General features: G+C 42.6%; 1 protein-coding gene across 1 annotated transcript in view; it reads right to left on the bottom strand.

Moving 5' to 3' along the window:
• Positions 1-216: 216 nt before the first annotated feature.
• Positions 217-26,672, bottom strand: part of rtn4rl1b (reticulon 4 receptor-like 1b) — a 150,931-nt gene continuing 124,475 nt past the window's right edge. Inside the window, exons 2-3 of the mRNA XM_080772742.1 lie at positions 3,966-4,423; positions 217-3,394 (exon numbers count right to left, since the gene is read on the bottom strand). Coding sequence (XP_080628868.1) covers positions 2,486-3,394; positions 3,966-4,423 — 1,367 coding nt within the window. The 3' untranslated portion in view covers positions 217-2,485. The remainder of the gene's footprint in view (positions 3,395-3,965; positions 4,424-26,672) is intronic.

Below are 26,672 nucleotides of genomic sequence, written 5' to 3' on the forward strand. Positions count from 1 at the left end.
AAAAAAGACAAACTTTCTGACAGAATCAATTCCTAGTTTGAATTAATTATAATGAGAATGCAAGCGGTGGGTGGAAGGAGCATATCTTCTTTCTCAAGAGACGGCACAGCCAAGCTGTTGGAAATCAAAATGTAAAATTAACATGTAAAAGACAGACTAAAGATATATTTTACTGTGCACTCAATGGAAGACTAGGAAAGACTCAAATGGCAACTGTCAACATAAGAAGATATATATTTTAATATCTTTATAAACATTTCTGTACTGTTGTACTTTTTAAGTTATTGAACAATCGAGTTATGGCAAAGAGAGGAGATGGGGATACAGTAGAATAAGAAGTGGGAAATGAGGAATTGTGCATTTCTTTTCTTTACTGAATAAAGGTTCTGAAAGGGTATCATGAAAAAATATATAAACAAATTACCCAGAAATGCAAAAGTGAAATCATATAAAGTAAATTATCTTTGAACATAGATCCCCTCGACATGAGGAGCCGAAAACCCTGTTATGTCACTGATACTGTTCTCCTAGAAATACAGAAAATGATTAATATCAGCACTGCAATGAAGTCCTCTCATGTTCATCGTTAATGGTACAGTTCACATCAATGTTACAACACCAGCATGTCCTTAGTTTAAGGGAGTCACAAAAGCTCCAGACGTACAAGGAGATTTCCTGCAGTGTTACTTTAGAAGAGATTGTCTTGCTCTTTGATACCCTCATCCTTTGTCACTCACGTCGTTTGATGAAGAGGCGTAATCGCAATTCTTTCCTCAAAGTTCTCCATTTTGCCATGCTTTATATATATATTTCCCCCTTTCGAGTCTTATTTATCACAGAAGTCATTTAAGGTACACACTTTTTTTCTCTCGAGTTATTGGTCTGTTGTATTCCTTTGAAGTTAATTGATTAGAAAAAAATATATGTTCCTCATCCCCCCCCCCCCTTCCCCCTGAGGCATGAGTTCAGCCTGGCACAACCTCACTAGGAAGTTGAGAAAGCCCCCATCCTCCCCTTGACACCTAATGCTTAATGTAATACTCCATTGCACAATGATGTTGCACGTCAAAAATAGCCGTGTGAACTTGTAGATTGGCTATTTTCGGCACGTCACATTATCGTACTGCGCTTAATTAAGGCTCTGTTTTCTGCTTGTTTTGTCCCGAAGCAAAGTCCATCCCTATAGGTCCTATTGAGCCTCAACACAAATCAATTGAACAACATTTGACAGGATTACAGATAGGCTCTTCAATATTCACAGCTTGTTCTCCCAGAGACACACATTGTTGTTTTCCAAGCAAATGACAATAGCGCACGTCAGTCCTCCGTACAGCGTATTAGCAGCTTGTGTTTGGAGTGGCGGGGGCAGCTCAATATTCAGTTGCACGAGAGAAGAGAAATGGCGTGATGATGGTGGTGAAAGATGGCTACGGATAAATGCTATAACCATGAAAAAGTAATTCTATTAAGGTGGCATGAGGCTGGTACAGTATCTGGAACAGAAGCCAGTTTAGAAATATGCATTCAGGGCATTGTTTACAAGTGCTTCTGCATTACATATCAGTATCTCTCGGCTAACCAGTTGCTCTGTTTGGACCCCTAACAGCGCTATAGTGGCTGCAGATTTCCATTCTGCTGATTAGTGGGTAATAGCACATTCCTGCGTCTGGTACAGAAGGTTGGTTTATTTCCCTGCTTACATATCTCAATTCCCTGCTGATGTGAAGTAGCCTAATACCCGCACCAAATTTGTCAAAGAATGTAGTATAAAAATATATTTGGCAACATAATGCAAATGAGAGAGCGCATGCCTTCGGGGGCTTCACAGGGTCATGATACATCATGTTAAAGATTTTAATGTGAAACCTGTATGTGAAAATTAAAGCTGGATTTAACAATAATAGTTTGAGCTTATTCATCTCACAGCTAAAAATAGAACTTGACTGAACTCTCTCTCTCTCTCTCTCTCTCTCTCTCTCTCTCTCTCTCTCTCTCTCTCTCTATCTCTAGTTAGTTTGGTTATCTGAATCCCAGCTGCGTGTATGACAGAATGTAAAAAAATAACAGGTGTCAAGACAGCAAGTGATGAAACCATAATGTTAATATGGCAGTGCAAGCTTTAGTCTGCTTTTCTCCTTTGTCTTTCCATGACCCTTGGTCCCTTGGACAGAAATGTGAGTCTTTCCTTCTGGATGTTTGGAGGTCTGTTTCAGAGTCTAGACTCTAGACAGTAAGGCTCCCTACACAACATTTAAACACAATCACGCACGCACGCACAAACACGCACACACACACACTCACACTCACACTCACACACACACTCACACACACACACACACACACACACACACACACACACACACACACACACACACACACACACACACACACACACACACACACACAAAAGACACACAGGCCTTGTAGTGCAGGAGCAAGAGGGTCGGAGGGCTGCGTTGTCATTGATTAGCAACTATCTATCAGGTCAACGAAGAATGTAGTGACCGCAGTCAGTGGTTATGGCTACAAAGGCGCCCAACGCGGTGTAGACATATATTAAGGACTGGAATAAGGTCGCCCCATTGGTGGCTTGTTGAACCCCACTAGGGGGTCGAACAGTGGTCCGCGGCGTGCACTTGTGCTTCCTCCGCGTGATGGTGCCGTCCGGAGAGGTGTGGTCATATTTGCCACCATCTGTGAAATCTGGTGAGGAATCCTCTTTGTCTGACATGACCTCCTTCGAAAGGTGCACCTCGTTATCTCCCTTTCCCTTGTTTGCCCTGTTACGGGGCTTAGTGCAGTTCCGAGCGCGGCCGGGCCTCGAGGGGTGCACTATGTGGGTCTGTCCCCCAGAACCCACCGCCACGCCACCGTTTATCGACGGGTTTACCGTGCCCGACAGATTGTTGGTCTTACTCTGGGCTCTGGACTCAGAGTTGGGGACGGTCGGGGAGCAGTTGGGAAAGTCCTCCTTGACCATCAGCTTGAGGTCCTTTCCGACCATGTCGTCCGGGGCCTGGCAGCCCACAGAGGAGGTGGAGCCTCGGAAGCGCTTGAGCCACTCCCACAGCGACACGGCCTTGCAGTCGCACGCCCAGGGGTTGTCGTTGAGGCGCAGGTACTCCAGGGCAGGCAGCGTCTCCAGGCACTGCCCGGACAGCTCCTTCAGGGTGTTGTTGAACAGGTAGAGGGTGGTGAGGCGTCGCAGGTCGTGGAAGGCCAGGCGGTCCACCCACTGGAGCTGGTTGTGGTGCAGGAGCAGGCGGTCCAAGGCCCGCAGGCCTCTGAAGGTGTTCTGGTGAAGGCTCCACAGGCGGTTCCCGTGCAGGAAAAGGTGGCTCAAGTTGTGGAGGTCCGTGAATGTGTCGTCCTGCAGGGACTTCAGGTGGTTATCCTGAGAACATACAAATGGAATGGTACACAATAAAATGATAACGCCGTCGCAACGAGACAGACAGGCAGACACATTGCAAACGTTGTATCACTTTGCTTTGACAACCATGCTAATATTGTATTCTCTGTGTTCCGTGGTTACATTATTGGTTATTATTTCTGTGCATATCAATCATCATTCTATTATATCATTCTTACAGCCTTTCATTAACCCATTTAGGCCTGACGTCGGAGTCTTTTTTTCTGAAAAGCCTCATGTTTCTATATCAGTGGTTCTCAATATTTCATCTCAAGAACCGCAATGTAATAATTATGCCGCCGACTCCCCATCTGAAAATATGTTATTCCAGGGACCTCCCGGAAGCAAAGATTTGAGTTAAAACTGCGTTCACTCTGAAAGAATATATATTCAAAGATTTGTGCCACATTTTCACGATGTTTCAAAAATAGCAGACCTACAAGCCACTTGGTGGCACGCTATGAGCTTGTAGATCTGCTATTTAAATTAAATTATGACCTAATGTTTAAAACACCAAAATGGGTTACGGTTTCTGTAGAAATCTGCCTCGTACCTGCAGGTAGAGATACTGCAGGTTTCGGAGGCCTTGGAATATGTTGTTGGGCAGCGTGCTGAGCCCACAGCGGTACAGGTGCAGCGCGTGGAGACGCCCCAGCCCATGGAAGGTGTCCGCGGCCAGGGAGCGCAGGTGGCGGTTGTCGCCCAGGTCCAGCTCCTCTAACAGCGTGAAGCCGCGGAACGTGGAGGGCTCGATGTAGGTGATGTTGTTGGAGTAGATCCACAGGGTGACCGTGGTGCTGCTGAAGTGGCCCTGGAGCAGCCGGTGGATCTTGTTGTTCTGCAGGAAGATCCGCTCGCTGTCGGGGGGAATGCCTTCAGGGACGGAGATGAAGTTGTGGGCCTGGCAGGACACGGTGCTGGGCGCGGTGTAGCAGATGCAGTGACGAGGGCAGGACCAGGAAAGCTCTAGCCCACAGAGTACCAGCAGGAACTCCAGCCCACAGCCTGCAGCTAGACACACACACACACACACACACACACACACACACACACACACACACACACAAAGAAAGGGAGAAATTAATTAGTGGAGGTATATGTATATTTGGACTATTTTATTTTTAATTAGAATTAAGCCTTAATATTTTGATGTTCAATTCAGTCCTTGAAAAGGGTGGAAGATTAGTTTATTAGAATTTATAAATGGTCCAGAGAAATTGGTTGGGAGATTGAAATTATTTAAGCAGTCAATTTGGAAAGGCAGTGAAATATAGACGCAGGACAGGGCTAAACAGTGAGAGCTACAAAGAGAGGGATGACGAAGAGGCCGTGCAGAATGACAGATATATTTATATCACATGCAGGGAGAAGAACTACTCTGATAAATTATTACTGCCAAATGGGGACACTTGTTGTTAGGCACAGCCTTTTTTAAGGCATGATGACATGATGCATTTGTACCACATTATTGGACACAAACATGGACAACGTTTTACTCTTCTCTCTAGGCCTGGAATCTTCAAGTCTAAATACTCCGGTGCTCCTCTGTGTCTCTTTTTATTTAGGTGAGTAACTACATTTATCAGCCGAAGCCGACTGAATCCCTGAGCAACACGTAGGTCTTTACACACATACTGTACTGTATATGCACATTATATCTTCCCCATATTCCTCCAGCCTTGGGGAGATGTTCTATAAGAATGTATAGTTTATTTATGTCCATCGGCATGGCTATGCAGCAGCCGTATCGTGATCAGCCAGTTTCAGTTTGTCCTGTTAAACGGGGCATGGAATGCTTGCTTAAACTCATTTGTAAGCTGCTCTGACACATTCAGCCCCCTTGCCGTGAGGTGACATGATTCCCCAGATCCTAGACTTGCTATAGCTGTGACTTTATCCACAGCCTCATCCCAAGTGAAAAGAAAGTACGACTCACATCGCATCAAGAAAAGTCCCCACTGACAACCTCTGGCTGTGTTCTACTTAATTTATTATTCAATGCGTAGTGGCAGTGTGAATCACTACTGCTCCTAATCGATATACCTCTGTTGCCTTTTAACTCACCCTGTAATCCTAGGGCTTTTACGGTGGAATTCAGGAGCAGAAGAATTATTCCTTTGCAGGAGACAGGCGTATTTACCTGAATATATTTTCTCCCCAAACGATGGCTAAGCTGTGACATTCAGCGTCTGACTCCACTGACCTTTAGCAGTAATTCTCTCTCGCTTTGTGTCTTGGCTGCACTGCCAGAGAGTGAGAGGAGTGCTAGCTATATGTGTCACCTGAGCAGGAGGCGCGTGCTCCCTTGGGCCCTGCGGTAATCCTTTGTGTTAAGCCCTCACACTAAGTGACAATAGGGAAATAATGCATCGTCCCTAACCACCAAACAAATGTGTCCCCAACATGAGATGATTCTTTATGGGTGAGCAGCTATCAGAAGGTTAAACGGTGTGTGTGCGTGCGTGCGTGCAAGCGTACACATGCACATAAAGATAAAGAAGACTCTAAGTAGGTGAACATGTGCCATGTTTGTTTTTGGGAGTATGCCACAAAATGATGAGGCCTTCGGCCCTTTGTCACCAGAGCACTACTGATATCACGACTCATTTAGTCATTTTGTGGGTTACCAGTACAGAGACATCGCTCACTGCAAACTCTTTGTCTATCTATCCTGCACTTAAGCTATTTCTCACAGGAAATAAATAGCTGGTTGTATTTCTCAAACGAATGAACACGAAAAGACAAAGTAAATCATCAGTCCTCTGCCTGTGCAAGATTTGCATTATACATAGGTGCGAGTGCGCACGGCAACTACTCAAAACACAGCCCTGTCAGAATGTCTTTGACAGCATTTCTGCTGAATATTGCTTCACCTACTGTACATTTTCATTACACAGTAGCAATGTAGCATGGCTGCAGCAAGGGAAGTCTTTAATACATACCGGTACACTACAGTCTATGAACATAAACATCTCTCACTGTTGCATTCTCACTACATAATAAATACTATGTCTTTATCATGCATTGATACGTATTGCTTCCAGGAGAATGATTATCCATTCAGCGGATCTTCTTATCAATGCCTTAATTATATAATTTTTCTGAGACCCACTATCTCCATTTACTCTTTATTTCACGCATGTCTTAAATAGAATTAGGTATCAGATGTGACAACTGCAAAATGCTCAGTGGCTGAGCGGCAAAGAGTGATAAGGAAGCGCAAGAGAATGAGGCTGCAGATCCTGCTTGGATAGTGAAACAATTTGAATCAGTGATCGCGATGCTAATCATGTTGGACACATAATGGCTGCCCCTCCTCTCTTCAGGTTGTCAGGATGCCGTAATTGATTCTTTGCCACGGTTAATCCGGTTTTCCCTCTCAATCTCAAACGACTGATTTTAGCATCTTGCCAAATTCTGTATTTCTGAGAGCGTTATAGGAGAAAGAAAAGAGAACTAAAATAGCCGCATGGCAGTATGCAGGATGACAGAGACGGGGTGGTCTGTTGATGTGAATCCTGCACAGATGCTGAAAATAACCCACGAGTCCCCTTTGGGATGCAGTGAGAATGACGAGAGAGAGGCGACTCCACCCTATTCGCTGTTTTCAGCCACGCTCGCTGCAGTATAGCAGCAGCAGCAGTATGCTGCTGTGTCTCATGCATAAACTACACTACTGCCACGAGAGATTTTGCACTTCGCACCTGTCAGCCCACTGATCTCATCACCCCAATGCACTTGCACAGCTGTGCTTGGCAGGCACACACACACACACGCACAAACACACCCACAAACAAACACGCACGCACACACGCACACACACGCGATACATCGTGCACAGACATGCATTGACAAGCTAAAAATCCCTGCATGTTATATGTATAGCCTGCATGCTTAATGCATGATTAAGGAATGAATGAGGCTGATTGTGAACACGTGACGTGGAGAAAGAGTGCTTGCTCAGAGTATTATGCAGACTGTGTTTCACTGTAATAGCACTTGCACTTGCTTACTGGGGGGTGATGTGGAACTGCTGTCATAAAAATGAAAAAGTAAAACATTAATTTGTGTCATAACTGCATTATGTTCTCACACAATGATCTATTCAGCTGAAATTGTATTATATAAATAGCTTTGGATACGACGGTGCATGTATATTCTATTCATGCCTATTGGAATTTGGCAGAATAAAAGGAGATGCTCTGAAAAGGAGACTATTTTCTTTTTGGTCTGAGATGTGTATAAATACCCTAGTCACTATACTCAACTCCTATTCTTCCCTCCCCTCCCCTCCGAGGTCTCCACTTCCTCCCGGGTTCATGATGACAGGTGCAGCTGATAGCTCGTTACAAAGATAGTGATTAAACTGCTTGAGACTGGGTCTGAAGTTTAACCCTGCAACCCCACATTTTTCCAAGTTCCTTTCTTCCTTGCATACACAAAGGGGGAAATGATAAATAAATGAATAAAATAGAAGAGTCTTAGGACCCAGGACGGACAATGAAAAATGACTGTGTAGAATATCAATGAAACATAGTTCACACCAGATTTGCCCTCATGAATAACACATCTCTGCTAATAGGAGGGAAACGGTCTGTCTGTGGCAGGCCGTGACTCTGCCCACGTTAAACTGGACAAACTCAATTTCCTGTGTCTCTCCAAGGACCTTGATAAGCATCCTGGTGTTTTTACTCTTGCTATTGGCTGACCATAAATAACACTATTGCTCACGACCGTTTCAGAATGTGTTTATGCGTGCTCAACATGATCGTATAAGCAGATAAAGCAATAAATTATACTATTGATTCAAATGACTCTTCTGGAGTGCACATCTAGGAACTATGCAATGTAATTATGATGTACGCCATTATACAACATGGGCAATCAAATCCAGGTGTCATCAGGACAATTCAACAGAGTTCTGTTATTACTAAATACTAACAATATGACATCATATCTGTAAATCGTAGGTAATAGTATATGTAAAATAGTACTAAAGATGCTGTGCAACACAACACAACACAACACAACAGATAATAACATATTGCCAATGAAAACAAGATCCAATACTGTCTATAGTTTGCATAGTTAACGTATATTGTATTTTTTTTAATCACCTTGCCTGTAGCAATGTGTGGCAAGATATTGCAATTGGTCCTGTTCGTTAGCAAGCTGACTTAGAATGGATGGGCATATTTTGGGCATAAGACCTGGAGGGACTAATCAGTAGGGTGGCTTGCCCAAAAGAGATTTATTTGGGGGTCAACACATTCACGGTCACAATTCATGGTCAATAGAATTATCAGTATGCTGTTTCAAAGATATGATTACATTTTGGGTCAAAACGTTCAAAGGGTGGTATGCCATGGACACAATTGAGATTAATTTGTAAATGTACTGATTCACTCTCATCTGTGTAAGCATACTGATACCCTTATTATTATTACTTGTTATGCCATTGGCCACTGCTTTGATAGATCTACTGTAGGACTGTCATGTGTTTAATATTTGGAACTTTTGTTGTGTGATACTACCTTGGTGTCACATTGTTTGTTTACAGAGGGATACTGCAGACTAAATCATCAGTCACACAAGTCTGGTAATAAAGGAGCACTGTATAAACGACCACACCATGAAGCAATTCTCAAACCGTTTTGGCTCATCATGTCACCTGGATATAACGCTTTCATCCACGGCTCCCCGAAATTCCACTGAATGAACGTATATATATATTGCGGTACGTAGATATGCAAATCTTTCCCCCTAAAGATACAGTGTGTGTCACTGTGGAAAACTTGAGAGAATATCAGTTTGCATTACAGGAACGTCTTATATATAACTTTATACTTGACATTTACCTCAGGATATTCCTATTTTGGGGGTATAATGTTAACCAAAAATAGTGAGCTTGTAGTTCTGCTATTTTTGGTTGGTGTAGTTGGAAAAATAACAGTGTAACTCAGGTCTGTTAACTAAGTCTCGAGGGTTTAAGTGAAACTGAAGTGGTTATACATTCCAAATATTATTATCAAAGTATTCTGAGGCACGACTTGCGTTAAGGCAACCTAGGGTGCCACGGCAACCACTTTGACAAGCCCTGGTCTACTAAAGTCACAACAATTGGTCTGTCAGTCAGTTGGTTGGTTCACCGGACCACCACTTTGGTCCCAAACAAGATATATATATATTTTAAACTACGGATTGCCATGGAATCTTCTGTGCACCATCAAACTCCCCAGGCAATGAACCCTACCGATTTTATTTGACTGAGGGACTGCCATTGGACTTTTTTTCAGACATCTCAAACTGTACAGGGTGGATTGCTATGAAACTCACTCTCAGTCATTCTCTCAGGAGGATGACTTTAGTGATTTAGGTGACCCGGCTGCATGGCCTTTCCTCTAGCATCGCCCTCAGGCCAAACTTTCCACTTGCACACAAGTTATTTGAACATCTGTTCTGTTGGGCAGATTGGCATGAAACTTGCTGAGCACATTCACGCTCTTTGAGTGACCCCTTGACCTGTCCTTAAGCCCAAACCCTCAGGCCAAAATATGAACTTTTCAAACTATATAGTTACAGCTCTTTGCATAACTGTTGCCCTGAGTTTCCAGGAGGTGCCATACCCGTTCCCTGTTAATCACCTTTATTGTCTCCACCAGGCCGAAGGCATGGCTGGGGAGAGAGTATGTTTTGCACTCCGTCCGTCCATGTGTCCGTCCGTCCGTCTGTCTGTGAACAGCTAATCTTCGGCACCGTTAACCCGGTCGATGCCAAATTTTGAACAAACACTCCCTGGATGCCAACGATGAACCTCTGCCCCAACATTTCCAGAACGGCCTGTTATAGCGCCACCAGGAGGCAGACTTTTGAAAAACTTTTTTTTATATATTACTGCTCCAGGTGGAGATAAATCAATTGAAGCAGGAGCAATCACGGTGAAAAATGTTCTGGAGCATTCCTTTGAACTGACCGACAGGGAGCTCAGTTTTAAAGAGTTTTGGATTCTGCACCACTGCCATAAACATGTAATGTTGTTATTAAGAATAAACACAGAAGCACCCAGGAGGAAGTAGACTAAGAAAGGAGCTAGCCTGGCTATATGGCCACTGCGAGGCTAGATAGGAGCCAAACTGAGTTCTTTCTCTACAAATAAAAGGAGGTGGTGCCCCAGAGGGAAAAACAAAGTGAAATAAATGTCTAGTTTTTCCTTTTTTTGTTTAGTTTTTATTTATGTGCAAAATAAAAATGAAATGTATTACCCAATGGGTTCCCAGATTGTGTTCAAAGTAACAATTCCCTCATCTTTTCTTTGTGAACACATTCATATACCGTTTAAAACTTTTCGCATTGATTTATTCCTCTGGAGTGGAGAATACCTGACAGGCTTAACAATTTTGCAAAGTCGAGGAACCACTTGAGTTTGTGGAAGACTTCACCTATCTGGGCAGCCTCCTCAGTAAGGACAGCGGGGCATCGAAGGACATAAAGGCAAGGCTGGGAAAGGCTCAGGGTGCCTTCTCCCAACTCCGTTCCATCTGGAGGTCAAAGCAATACAGCCTTAAAACCAAGATGCTCCTATACAACAGTAATGTAAAGTCTGTTCTGCTGTACGGCTCCGAGACCTGGCGCTTGTTCCACAATCGACGCCTCCGGAGAATATGCCAGATCTTTTGGCCAAATAAAATCTCTAATAATGAACAAACAGGGAGCCAGAGCATCACCAAGGAGATTACACATCGACGCCTGAGATGGCTTGGACATGAATGAAGCTGAGAAAGAAGCAGGACCACATCACAAAGGTGGCCTTAAGATGGACACCACCAGGAAAGAGAAAACCTGGGAGCAGGAGCTGGAACAAATGAACCTGTGCTGGGGAGAGGCGCACCATGCTGCCAGGGATCGGATGAAATGGAGAGCGCTCATTGAAGCCTTATGTCCCATAGGAGACGAAGAGGAGTAAGTAAGTAAGTGGAGAATACACATCAGAAAATGTGGGATTACTCATGCATACCTATACTGAGTGTTCATTTTAACTCTGAAAGTGTAATGAAAGCACAGTAGTTGAAATGAAAATGTTCAGCGTTTCCCATAATAGGCCTGTAGGCCTATTAGTCTGTGGTACATTCACACGGTGACCATTTTGCTCCTATACGGTATACGCCATATACTCTTATGTCAAATATATGTCATACTTGGGAAGTCCTGTAGCGCAGTGGTTCCCAAAGTGGGGTCCGGGGACCCCCAGGGGTACCTGAGGGAGTTCCAGGGGGGACCCATCTATTTTGTTCATGTTCATAAAGTGCTAAAGTGTTTAAAGCAGTGGTTCCCAAACTTTTTCATGTGAAGGACCCCCAAATTGACACTACTTAGCCCGTGGACCCCCATTTGAAAAGATATGCCAGGGACCCCCATAAGAGAAGACGTACACATGTAGACGTCTACATTTAGACGTCTACATTTAGAAGTCTGTATACATTTAGACGTCTACATTTAGACGTCTACATTTAAACGTCTACATTTAGACGTATACATTTATTTGTTATCCGTGTTGCGAGGATGAGGGGGTACCTGGAAAAATATCTACCCCAAAAGGGGTACCTGGTCCAAAAGAGTTTGGGAACCCCTGCTGTAGTGTATAGATTCAGCCCCTGGCCTGAATCGCTAGCCTCGCATTCAGGGTCTGGTTACGCTGTAGAAAGGCGAGTGAAAAACTAACCGGCCCAATCGGGTTAATCCAGTATGAACCAATCCCACTTTGGCCATGCACCCAACTCAGAAAAGGGCTGCACCGAGAGGGCTTTCAGACTGAATAATGCAATGAAACTAAATGAAAATATTCACCACATAATCAACAAAATGGCCGCAGTGTGAATATTGTCAATGTTTTGTACTTTATGTGATATCCTGCTGTCCTCTGTGCTTTGAAACTCAGTTGTCCAGTGTCCACTTACTACTTAATTCAGTTAAAGCAATTCTGATAACACTCTTGGTTACATCTCTTTTATAGTATTGGATTATCACTTCTTCGCCTCTCTGGTTAAATTGCAATGGAGAGAGATGAGCATTGAAGGCCACGCACACAGAGTCTGTCATGAATAAATTGACTCCTTCATTATTGATGTTTATGTCTGTTAAGTGCTTTTTATTTTATCGGCATATGATATGGTGAGCAGCGTTGGCCCTGCCAGTAAATCTCTTTGGACTCACAGCTTGTGAGAGATGGGGCTCAGAGAAGGTGAGCAGAGAGAACAACATGAGGGAAGCAAGAAGGGAAGGGAGATGAAAGATTGTGGTAGACAATTAGGATAGAGAGATTTCCCTCAACTTAAACTGCAGAGAGCAGACACCTGGAAACCAAGGTCAGACAGTTGAGGATGACTGACCATGTTGCTTCTCAACAAAAAAACATGCTTGCACAAACAATAGTGTAAAACCCATCCTCTTCTGGGTTTAGGAATCAGAGGGCCTATTTTATAAATGGCTCTTCTACATAAGCAGTGCCATGTCTGGATAAAAGTGTGTGAAGCACGTGCAGATGAATAGAGCTACTGTAATTAGTTACCGAGACTGAATTCAAAAGTGAAGCTGAGTTGGACACCTGAGCGAGTCACATAATTATATTTAATACCAAAGTTAGAATCACTTTAATGAGTCACTTTAATGACTATAGGTACAAATTATATTTGCATATTTTTGGTGCCCACAACTTAAGGTTCAATACCTTTATAGCTTTCGGTTGAGAAATATTGATAGATGTGACACATGTATGCACATGTGAGCATGCATGCATGCGACGCACGCACGCGGCGCCACGCACGCGCGCACGCACACACACACACACACACACCCTACAGCCGAGGACATTTATTGAGGAAAGACTATGCGCCACTAACTTACCTCCATTTATCATAACAGCACAACGCTAAATGATTCAAATATATTGCCTTCCCTGTGGCATTATTTCACTGCACTGCCCAAATTAAACTAATGGTTCCACCAAAGATATAAATCATCCAAAGTGTATTCATGTAGTTCATGTATTTCACTCAAAGTGATACAGGGCATCTGTAATGCAGTTCCTGTATAGCTTGCAGCGGTGTAGAGGCTAATTATTCGCTTTCAGGCTTAATGGTGTGACTCAGAAGGCTCTGGTATAACATAGTCTAAACATAGTCTTTAATGTATACAAGAAGGGCTGGCGCCTTCAGCTGATAGAAGAGTTCTATCTGGTGCCAATATGATATCGGCCAAAAAAAAAGAGAAGAAAAGAATGGACCGGATTAGCGGCCCCTAGAATCCTTAAACCCAACTCGAAATGTTGGCTGAAGACGCTGGCGCTGACACTGGAAGGCGCTGGAAAAACACCATGGGTTCACCTAAAGTATAGGGTTGTATAATCTGTTGTGTACTATTACCACGGACCGGCGTGTGTGTGTGTGTGTGTGTGTGTGTGTGTGTGTGTAGTGTGTACCAAAACCCGGAAGACAATTGACTGGCCTCAAGTAGCCTACCCACTGCTATATTATTATATCACAGCATAATGTCATATCATTGTCATTGACCATAATCATTGATCCTGGTGACGCACGGTTAAAGATTCACGGTTGGGAAAACTTGGGATTCCCTTCTCACGTACCAGTACCGGTCCTGCGTACCAGCACAGGTAGGCTACACGTACCAGTGGCTGGGAACCTCTGGTGTACAGTATAGTATGTACTGCATCTTTTTTCCTATCATTATTGTTGTTATGTGACTATGCTACTGCAATATCTGAGTTGCTGAACTAAAATAATTATTCCCACCGTTTGTTTGTTTGTTTGAATGATAGCGATGATAATATGATTGGCTGATCACCCCATAGTGATAATTTGATTGGCTGAGCAAAGTACATACTTGAGGATAAAAAGTGAAGACGCAAATTGCGATTGGCCAGAATGTGATGATGCATAACATTGATGCATCATGTAGCGCTCTTCACTTCACAAGAGTGTAATTTTTGTACCGTACCTCAACGTAACAATAAAGAACCTGGAACCCATGAACCTGAGGAGAGGATTAGCATGCTACAGCAGCTGTATCAGGGGTGTAACAACCCCTTCCTACAATGGTTGCTGGGCAATCGACACCATGCAGGTGCCAGGTTAGTATTCCTTGAACCGTCCATAGAAAGCATTCAGCTTGTTTGCCAGCATCGCATCACCACCCTCAAATGATGGGCACTTCTTTTTGGAATCCCTGATTTATTTTAGAACTCGCCACACTCCCTTGTATCACACTGATTTATCCTTATTGCCCCTATAATGTTTCTTAAATGTGGTTTTTTTGTTTAATAAAAGACAGCAGCTGTTGAAGAATGGCCTTACTCAGAAATGGGAGTTTTCACCGCTGTTGTATCCTATACTGACTCACCTGCCAGTGACAGGACTGTCAGGACCCCCCCGCCCAACACTCCGTGCTGACAGGTGCCCCAGCCCGTAGGATTACATACAGTGACTGATTTATCACCCTCCCCGACGCCCGGCTTCCCTCCCCCGAATACAAGCCTATATTATGTTTGTGACAAAGCCGGATGCACCACGGTGGATTCGAACCCACAACCTCCATGGTGGTCGGCAGGGACTTTACCACTGCGCCACCCAAGCAGTGTTTTGAAACAGATAGGGTCAGAGAGTCATTACATTAGTCCTAATGCATTAATGCTCGGACCAAAAGCCTGACAAACCTAAGGGACTATAGAAGCATGTCAAGGCAGCTGCTGATTGCTGAACATGGGGAAGGGAAATGTATTAGTGGTTAAACAACTGGAATAGGGTTTGCATGGAGGTCCATTTGCGGTCTGATTATTTTGCAATCTCTTCTAATGGATCATTTTAGGTAATTTAGCCACAGAGACATTGTGGTAATAAGTCCCATGGGCACATAGCTAGCTCAAGTCCACCAGGAGGATGCATTGCTATACAGATCCTTAATTAACATCTTAGCAGTCAATAAAACAGTACTCAAAACAAATACAACAAATGAATGGATGCTGCCTGCAGTATATTCCATAAAAGTACATGACTACCCAACACCCATTTCAGCACAATACGAGAGTCTTAATCTATCATAATGCAACACTTGCATTATGTCGTTTAGCATCACTCACTACTAGTCTAACATTGTGGAACTGGAGCGGCTATTTAAGGGGTCAAATCACTTTAATGTTTGCATGCAGCATTGTTTTCATTATTGTGATTTAACAATAATAAAATACTCAAAGCCATTATGTGCTCATCTCTGAATCCCTCCTCTTCAGAAGCGCTATACTTCTGGACCAGTTCTGAAAGGCCCACCAGGTGAGAATGAAGTGAGTCATGTTGGTGGTGGTGTTATAGGTGAGGCATTCAGTGACACGTTAAAGCCTTTAAAGATGCATTTAATTAGTCATTCAGTCACATGGTTGTCTGTGTAGTCGGTGCCATGAAAACATGTTGCATTGCAACGTGCTTTGAGCTTTCAGATCAGCTGTTGTTGTTATTTTTAACGGACGCTATCCCCTCCTATGCCCAGCTTTCCGGGTATACTTGTGTAAACACAAACATTGGCTTGTGATTGGCTGTGATGTATGATGTATGTTGATAAGAGCGCCCCTCACTTCACACGGGTGTGATTTTATCCTATATGCAGCTGTTAGTGTTGATTTCCGTCCTACACAAACATTACATTTCCATTGACAATGAATGGAGAATAGTGTCATAGTGTCTGAGCAAATATGCATAGTGTCTATTTTACGTCATGATGATAAGATCGCCCCTCACTTCACACGTGTGATTTTTTTCATTGAAATTCTGAAAAGTAACAGTTTTGGACATATATGGCTCCATCCGACAGCAACAATATATAGAATGTGTGTGTGTGTGTGTGTGTGTGTGTGTGTGTGTGTGTGTGTGTGTGTGTGTGTGTATGTGTGCGTGCGTGCATGCGTGTGTGTACATACTGTACATACATACATACATACATACATATATAGCCTACATAATATATGCACATGCAGTGCATGTAATATGAAATGATAGCTCAGCCTCTAGTCTAAATCATTCATCAAGCTTTTCTAGGTGAATGATGTAGAACTTGAGTTAGCTATACTGTATATGGGTACATCAGCGCACTGTAGCGGTCCTATTTTTTGTGCTTAAAGATACCATTTTCTAACTCACTTCTCTCTGCTCTCATTGGCACCCAATACATGTATCCCCTAAAAAAGGGTAAAGAACCTCTGCTGCACAGCAACTACTGCCCTTGCATACAAACTGTTCATGTGCCCCAGATTCAACAGATCAATTATTCATTGCAGGTGAGTTTGGCTCCTAGAGTTGGTCTGGCTCCATGTATGTATAATGATACACGCACGCACGTGCACGCGCACATGCACGCGCACACACACACACACACACACACACACACACACACACACACACACACACACACACACACACACACACACACACACTGCTCTTCGTGTCTCTTTCTGTAGCTGTCTTACACATAGTGTCGACACACCCATGTGCACAATAGAATTGAGTCAATTGATGCTCCTAATGGATCCAGATAGGCATGGAGAAATGAGAAATGCAGTGCAGTGTGTGTGTGTGTGTGTGTGTGTGTGTGTGTGTGTGTGTGTGTGTGTGTGTGTGTGTGCGTGCGTGCATGCGCGTGTGTGCGTGCGTGCATGCATGCGTGCATGTGGTGTGAATGAATGCACGCAATGCAATGAACTGCAAAGGCCCCAGTAAAATATGCGGCACAACCAGACGCAACACAGACTCACGATGCTATCCCACAATTGAACTAAGTGTGCATAAACACAAACAGGCTACTGTTATTTACATAAAGCTATCTGATGCAATTACTCTGCAATGGAAAGCATGTGTGGTGTGCTGTGGTGGTGCATGTGTGCCTCGTTGCATGTGTGCCCTTTCAGATGAGGCAGGGTAGTGCAAAAAAGAGAAAGGACAATGTGGTGAAAGAAATGTTTGCTTGGGGAGAGAAGAAGAAGAAAGGTGAGGGTGGGGCGATGAGAGCATGGAAAAAGACCTCGATCTTAAGAGAGTAATCCCTTATCATTAAGTGTACTTTTTCAGACACTGAGAGCTTTGCCATTGATCCTGGTGTAACGTCAATTCATTAACTGTGCTGGGTCTCAGCAAGGCTTATCACCACCAAGGCCGTTGACTCTCTCAACACATACTCTGCATTTCACTTCATCGAGTGACAGAGCTATATTCTCTGGGTCACGTGTAACTTATACATTCCAAGGCTTGTCAGAGCTATTCTTCTTCTGTACATTTTCTTTCTCCCTGATTGGAACCTTGTCTTGTCTCTCTATTCTTTTGCCTCACTAATTATTCAATATGCATGTCCCCATTCTGCCTAGTTAGACCCTGAACACACACATTCCCTAGAGATTCACCAGCTCCCCATCCACTTCCCTGCCTGGCACCATGGTCGTTTACATTGTATGCAAAGTATGTTTCATTGTCCACAAACACCGTTAATTGATACCCACATTAGTTAACATCATTCTCCATTGCTCCATTCTTGCATGCTCAAGTCCCCCCAGTCCTCCCCGCACTTAGTTACACCATTGCTGTTTACACGATTTGGGTGCAAAGCTCCAAAAAAGGAGGCTTCACTGGATAAAACATAGTCACTGCCTAGTTGTGATTAAGAAAAAACGAACCCAGGCTGGCCGTTTGAGATAGTAGCAGCTTTTGAGATTCACTGAGCACTCTACTAAAGCAAAGACTCACTTCAAAGTGTCCCATCAGCAAGCATTCAAATGCCTTAACCATTAATACTGCTTTAGTTAGATATCTTTATTCGTATTCTATATATTTGTACCCCCAAATGGAAGACAAATAACCTGACAGTGGATTTGGTGTAGACACACTAGTGTTTCGTAATGTGAGTCAGTGGGGCAGTATAGCCAGTTTCCGTTTTTACTTTCTTCCTCTTTACATCGTAAACCTGCAACTATACTGTCAACAAGTGAGTGCTGCTCCAAATGTACCCTCTCAAGTACCGCACTTAAAGAATGTGTTCCTGAGAAAAAAATCTTTGCTGGCGCAGTAAGAGCATTTTCTGAAATAATGACCACAACAGAGCCTACAAAAACGTGTTGTGGAAACGCTCTTAGAAAACGCTCCCTTTGTGCTAGTAGTGGTAGCAGATTCAGTCTATAGGGAACCAGAGGGTGGACTGGACCGTGGACGGTTCAAGTCCAGCACAGACCAGAGTATACTATGGACCTTCTCTGTGCATATATGACTACTACTATAATTCCCTCTAGCCACGCTCTCCAGTCTCCTCTATCCTTGAAGATGGATAACAAGATGCAGAGTCAAGGACGGAGAGAGGCCGAGTTTGTTTACACAAGAAATTGAGAGAGAGAGAGAAAGAGAGAGAGAGAGAGAGAGAGAGAGAGAGAGAGAATGGGACACATTAAGATTATGCCATGATTCTCTTGTGCAGGACTGTTTATTTTATTATTATTATTATTATTATTAATAATAATATTTCACTCAATCTTTCACAAATCTTTTGAAAATAGCAGATCTACAAGCTCACAATGTGCTGCATCACGACACATGTTGTGGTTGTAGATTGGCTATTTTCAAATGGCCGAAATTAATATAGGGCTGAAGTGAGTAAAGTATGTTTGAAAAGTAACTAGTAACTCAGGGTTTCAAATAATTGCAGTGGAGTAAAAGTATACAATATTTTCCTATAAGATGTAGTGGAGTAGAAGTAAAAGTATTGCAAATTGGGAAATACTGAAGTAAAGTAGAAATACCTCAAAATTGTACTTAAGTGCAGTACATAACTAAGTAAATGTACTTAGTTACTTTCCACCACTGCCAGACTGGCCGAACCCAGTAAAGCACCGACCTCTGCCTTGCATATTTCAACCAATCCCCACAGGGACAATTATCTCTACACACGTCGATGCTCCTCCCATAACAGCTGTTACCCCCCCCCATGAGACTGTGATCTGACGGTTCTCCAAAGCGACTCACTTTGCTGAACTGTCGTGTAGTAATGAAGATAATGGTTTATTTGTGCTATAGCACTGTTGTAAAGTATAGCCTAAAGACATGGAACAACGTGTCAGAATAGTAGTAGAAAAGTAGTAAAGATATTAAATATAACATGGTAAACATGTTAATTTATTTATCTAGCACGATATGGGGTGCAGGCAAGGATGATACATCATACGATCTATACTGTTGTCTGGGGAGAAAGAGACATTGAAGCTGACGTATAAAGGAACAGAACAGGCTAGTCATAAACAATGCTTCTTTTCAGAGATAAGAGGGACTATATAAAGTCGCACTCATTAAAACCGGATGGAGTCAAAGTTTGTAGCAGATCTTTTCAACACATACTTGGTTGTTCACAGTTACGCATTAATATATCTCTACAGATAAAGCAATGTAGAACTAATCTGGACAGTTATCTCCCAACTCCCAAGAGGAATGTCTACATTTCCCTGCAGACATTCTTCACAAATAGTAGAGTAAAAATAGAGTAGATGTTATAGTCTGCATTGAAAATGTGTGCGTGCTTGCACATGCATGTGTTGTGTTGTGTTGTGTTGTGTTGTGTTGTGTTGTGTTGTGTGTGTGTGTGTGTGTGTGTGTGTGTGTGTGTGTGTGTGTGTGTGTGTGTGTGTGTGTGTGTGTGAGGAATTATTGGGGCTATTGTTATGGCTGTAGGTATGTGGGTCTGCTATGGGTCTGTGTTGTATGTGTGCGCGTTCCCGACGCTCCGCCATTGGTTGCCTGCTCCTCATCTTGCTCCTCCAACCGGCAGCACCCTGAGGTCTTCACTCCTGGCCGCTGTCATTCAGTTAAAACCCTAGAGTAGAGTAGGCTAGTGACAGCGCACCCTCCGTGCAGGGAAAGATTACTCATGGAGTAAAACATCATTGCAAGAGTTGCTATATTTAATTAATTCATTGAGAAAACCCCACAGGAGTTAATTGCTACACGCCGTTTAAAGTGTGTGGTATAGGTATTTTTCTATAGAATTCTCACTGTTATATTATTAAACATCCTTGCCTTATATCCTAGACTCAGTGAGTCGTTACAGCTATGCAGAGGCAATGCATATAGTACAGTATTATATTAAGCCATAATTAAAGGTAGAAGATATTTCTATTTAGACATAGACATTAGTTAATGTTTGTGTTTTTATACCAATTTGGTTACTGGGTGTTTTTCAGGACATGCACGTGGCAGTCTTTGTACAATAACGACTATGCTATCATGCACAGATCTCTTTCTTTAATCTCTTTTTTTGTAGACAGAAAATGTATTTTGTTTGTTTGTCACATCAAACCTCAGCCATGTGTTGCCAGTGGAGTGAATGTCCTGTTTGTCACATCAAACCACAGACACCATTACAAGTGAAACGGCCAAACAGGGCATCTATTTTTGAACATCAATCTACATCCGTGGCGGTGACAATCTAACCATGTTGAAAGACATTTGGTGCAATTGTTATAGCTATTGTGACATTAAAATGGTTGTCTTGCCTGTATCTCTGTGTATTCTTGATATAGTAAGCATACATACTTAGACATAGACTCACTCACTGCCCACAGAAGTCATTCGTTTTCATGAAACTGTTTTCGTAAACTGCCCACTGGCTATAATGATATGATATGATATTATTATTTACTCTCTGTTCATTAATGTATCTTTACAAATACTATCTTTACAAATACATTTAGATATGTCAGGTTTGCACTTGTTCGATCCAATACTCCTTCCTTCCTAAACCATTTTTATTATCTGCAGCACTACATTCAAATTGCATCCGTTCCAGCATGCAATTTTAATGACATGTTATTGTGTGTATAACCTATAAATGTTGTAGGCAATTGTTTCTTCATAATAATACAATTTGATTGGATGCATACCCGGGGGGATATTGTCATATCTACATACCTTGCTTGCTTCCTAACATTTCACTGGGTAGGCTATAATGGTACACTGTAGTAATGTAGTTGTCGTTGATGGCATTTGTGTAAAAATAAAACTGACCTGCTGCTACATGTATGACATTGTCTTGCCTATGATTTTGTCTAACATTAAGCAATTCACCTACTTAAACCAGTCTTGGTTGGTTTAAACACTTATGGTCACTGCATAATAAATAGTCATCTCAAAATACAGATATACATGTGCCTTTCTATGTGGCAATATATTCATGATTCCATTTGCACTACAATACAGCCTCTCCGTATCAGTTTAATCGAGAGAGGACCGTCTTTTGACAGTATTGAAAATACCTAGTAATATGTAGAATGAATGTAGCATGAGTAGCGTGCATTACTCTAGACAGACACTGTAGGAATTAACATGCTAATTCTGTTCTGTCTTATTTCCAGATACAGGCAGTGAGTGACTGAGTGAGTGACAATTGCCACTACATCCATTGCATTCACCACTACGACATTACTGCTCTCTTCCCATCCTTCCCACACTGCCTACTTGAAAGTGCAAATCTGGGGAGAGATAAATGCTGTGCGTCCCGTGCCGTATACTTGGAGAAAAATAGAAAATTAAGCCTGTCCTTTCTTCTCTATCTTCCTCAGAGGCTAATGCCATGAGGGGGTTTGAGGAATGGAGATTGTGAAAACTTCTATGCAGCAAACGCTGCATAGAAGAAGAAGAAGCTCCTGTTAAGTTTAGAAGATTATTAGTGCCCCCCCTGCTCTCTCTCTCTCTCTCTCTCTCTGAATGTGTGTGTGTGTGTGTGTGTGTGTGTGTGTGTGTGTGTGTGTGTGTGTGTGTGTGTGTGTGTGTGTGTGTGTGTGTGTGTGTGTGTGTGCGTGCGCGTGTGCGTGTGCGTGTGATTGTGCGTGTGATTGTGCGTGTGCGCGCGTGTGTATGCGTATGTCCCTTTCTCTCTCTGACATCTACTTTGGTACACAGAGGGGAATTCAGTGGATTGCCTCAGTTAGAAATGACAAAATAGAAATTGGAGGAATATGTCTCTTGCCGCAATGACTGAGCTGGGGCAGTAGAGACATAGGAATGGAGCTCATATGTGTGACTTTGTGAGTGATGGGAAGAGGATCGCTGCATGTTGATGCCAACCATTTCAGACTTTTATAGTCCACCTGTCCCACCAAAATCGGTTGTGATGAGCATAAGACTGATGAATGCAATCGTATTACATGCTGTAAAAGCAACGGGACCTCTTTTCAGGTTCCTGCAGCCTTCAAGGGATAAACAGTTTAGACCATTTTGTTGATTTGAATTCACAAAGCTTGCCATAGCATGCTGTGTTGGTTTGGTGACGACAACCATGCACACACTCCTTTGCTGTCAGATTAAGGTTGTGCACCATTAATAACGGCAGTGGCTCAGGGGTAGAGTGACCGGACGGGAACCGCAAGGTTCCCAGTTCGACCCCGGGCTCCCCCAGAGTTATAGTGTCGAAGTGTCCTTGAGCAAGACTCTGAACCTCTAATTACTCCCGATGTGCAGGTTGGTGCCTTGCATGGTTTCCTCCGGCATCAGTGTGTGTGTGTGTGTGTGTGAATGGGTGAAATCTGGTCAAACTGCACAAGTGCACAGTATGTTTTAATTGCCATTTGAAAGTCGTGAACATTATACATTTTGCAGTGGCCAGTCAATGTAAAATTCAGTTAATTCATTATTGTACTACATTAAACTGAATTCCTTGATTGCACTGAATTGCCACAGTTGCATCCTGTGGGAGCAGCCAGGCATTTCACAACCTCATGCATTGTCCTTCGTTTTGGCAACAGGCTACAGGCACAATCTGTGAAGAGCCTTACTGATTATTCTACTATAGGCCTATGAATACCTATTGTTAAGGACGCTGCACATAGAAATGTATGCTGCCACATCTGAATATCACCATAACCTTCACTATACATTCCGTGACACATGCCTAATGTATATGTTTAGTGGTTAATTGTACCCGTTTTAAGGATAATGAATAGTTTCTCGATTGTTTTTTCTAGTTGGTTTTGCTGGTTCTGGGAAACAGTATGGAATTGTCTGTATTGTTATGCTAGAGAAAAGGAAAAAATTATAATTTTAGGAGTGAAAAGGGCTACTGATGAATTATTTAGCTGATTACAATATAAAACTTCAAATCAAAAAATGCCTGTCTGTCTTTGAATAACCAGGCAGTGATAATTAGGTGACCTTCACACCAGAAAGCTTTACTGCGATTAAAACTAATCCTGCTGCACATTGTCGTAAAGTGCACTTCGTTTGGCAGGTGTGAAGCCTCATTCGAATCCTAATGCGCATCAAAGAACCGCATTCTACTCTGACCAAAAACGGTGGTTTCACTTCGCTTCCATTCGCACTTGATTAAGATTCGGTGCAGGTGGGAATGCAATCCACAGCAAATAAAGGAAATGAAGCAAACAATGTGGGTGAGGAGCTAAACACAGTTGGAGACGGAGAAGGCATATTTCACGCAGTGCAAAGATGTCCTGTTACCGTGGATTGACGTGGTCGAAAGAGGAGACCGAAGCCCTGGTCGAAATGAGGACGAGTACGAGAATTAAGGAAAGACATAAAAACACTGCAGTGTATAGCCTACAGAATATTCTGTCTGTCTGTCTGTCTGTCTGTGCGTGCCGTAAACATGGAGTTTTGTCACTGTGTGGGGACTTTGTCTGTCTCTGTGCTCAGTGTAGCGCTGTGCCTCTATGCCCAAAGGAACAGTGCGTGCGGACTCCAGAGAGAGAGAGCGAGAGGGAGAGAGAGATCCAGTCCCCGACGGCATGACACATGCACGTTATGAGTATAATTTTAACACCATAGATTTCACTGTGTAGTAGTACTGTACTGTAGGCTATAGTTTATGAATTGAACACATTGATAAAGTCCCTGCTGCGTTTCCAATTGCTGCGGTTATACAGCGCAGTGTGAAGGCAAACCGCAGCAAATTAAATATGCAAGAATCCCAACTTCTCCGCCCATTCGTATCGAGTCTACCAAAGTATTAGGTGGGAATGTGACCTTAGTGAGCTGGAATACCTATTTTAAGTAAGTTACAAGATTGCAAGTTGATTTTCATACTGTACTGAAATGAATGGAATCCAATGGCTTAAAACAAATGCCGACCATTTGCTTTGACAAACATGGAGATTGGAGAAGGTTGCATTTCACTGTCTGAAAGCCTGCCATTGAATGATCAGCTGGAAAACATAATAATAATAACTATCCTAAGAGATGGTGAACTTTATATTACCGGTATTATTATTATTATACGAGGACAATGCTCTCTTTCCCTAATTAATCAGACAGAAGCCCATATTCAATTTTTTTTAATGTATTATTATTATTTAAATCTCTCCACACATTTCACAAAACGCATTAGCTACACTGTAAATACTGTCTCATATCTCTGATCTTTTGGACAGAACTTAGGTATTGAATCTCATTGGAAGCTGCAATAAACACAATGAAAGCTATATGGTCGATGAAAGCCTGTAAATCAATGTCCCTCAATGTTTTCTTTTCATCCCTCAAATGATTATATTTCAATCTCCTTTGGGAGATGAATTGCCGGTGGCTCTTCATTCATGCTCCATTATGTATTGACGATATGCACACGGCTGCCATCTTGCCAGTAAGCTGCTAACTAGGTGCAACTTCCCATAGACAGCCCATTCATCCAAACAGAAAAGTCCTATCTAATCTCACCAACATTGCAGCTGTACGGAAAGCTTGAATTATCCTCTTTCTATCTGCAATGTGTTTGTTTAATAAAAATCCACTCTAGACATGTTATGAGCTACTCCCTGTCAAGAAATTCCTTGCAGATGATCTTTTGTGTGCTGGAGTTTGGAAGTGCTCGTTGACTATCACTCAACATCCCATGCGTAGTTGCGTACCACCTGTTACTGGTCGTTACTGGTAACGAGTGCTTCCAAACTCTGACACTGAGAAAAATAATCATCTGCAAGGAATTTCTTGACACGAAGTAGCTCATAACATGTCTACGGTGGATTTTTATGAAACAAACACTTTGCAGATAGTAAGACGATAATTCAAGCTTTTCATACAGCTGCAATGTTGGTGAGTTTGACGTTATTTAATACAATTAGATTAGATAGGACTTTTCTGTTTGGATGAATGGGCTGTCTATGGGAAGTTGCACCTAGTTAGCACCTTGCTGGCAAGATGGCAGCCGTGTGCATATTGTCAATAGGGATGCTTTCCATTCAACAAAAATGTGGTCTCCCTTTTCCAACACTATTAACATATACAGTATGCAGACACAAAATCAATCATAACTACACACCATAAATGTCTGGTGGCCTGCTCCTGCATCCGATTCCGAGCACACACTATTCGAATTGTGGACATAAAAGAATATGTAAAAAAGTATAATAATAATAATAATAATAAATATGTTCAGTAGGTGTGTTGGCCAAGGAAAATCATGGGAAACTGTCAATGTCAGACAGAAATATTTGTATACATTAATGAACCCTATTTATACTTCATCGTATGACAGTGTTACACAAAAGCATCGCATAGATATGCTATTTTTTAAAGGCTTCAGAAAACTTTTTTTCTTCACCTCTGACATGCATGCCCAAAATAGAGAGACCAGGTTGAATGTGGATACATCTGCCTGTCTAATAATACCTAGTAGATTGGAACACAGGCATTTCTTTACATACAAGGTTTCGGCCCGACAGCAACGCAATCTAACCCCGGATGTTTAGGGAGAAATGTGTGAAACAGGAGCAGGCAACGTAATCATGACATGCAACTCCACTCCCAGACATTAAGATGGATTAGGATCCTCCATGCCACTTTAATAGCATTCACTGCACTGAGCTTTTTGCACATTATTGTTTGTCTGAGTGAGTGCTCTTCTCATGTGCTTGAAATGTTATGGCCTATAGGCCTACAGTACGATTCGGTGATGGATGGATTTGCAATACAAGAAAAGATGAGATTGCAATACGTCGTCTCTTGGGCAGGTATCAGCACTCACATACAGACTCACATGCAGCCTTACATACCATAATCCCACATTTAAGCCACACAACACACCAGTGGTGGACAAAGTATATACTCTTGTAGTAAACAGTCAAGTATTAGCAAGTACAGTTTAGACACCCCCCCTCCCCCAAACACATTCTGAGCTTGTAGATCAAGTGGTCAATTCATAATACATTTGTGTAAATGTGGGTCCCAATTAA

The sequence above is a fragment of the Protomyctophum bolini genome (genome assembly GCF_963924005.1).
Source record: "Protomyctophum bolini genome assembly, chromosome: 9".
Classification (NCBI taxonomy): Eukaryota; Metazoa; Chordata; class Actinopteri; order Myctophiformes; family Myctophidae; genus Protomyctophum; species Protomyctophum bolini.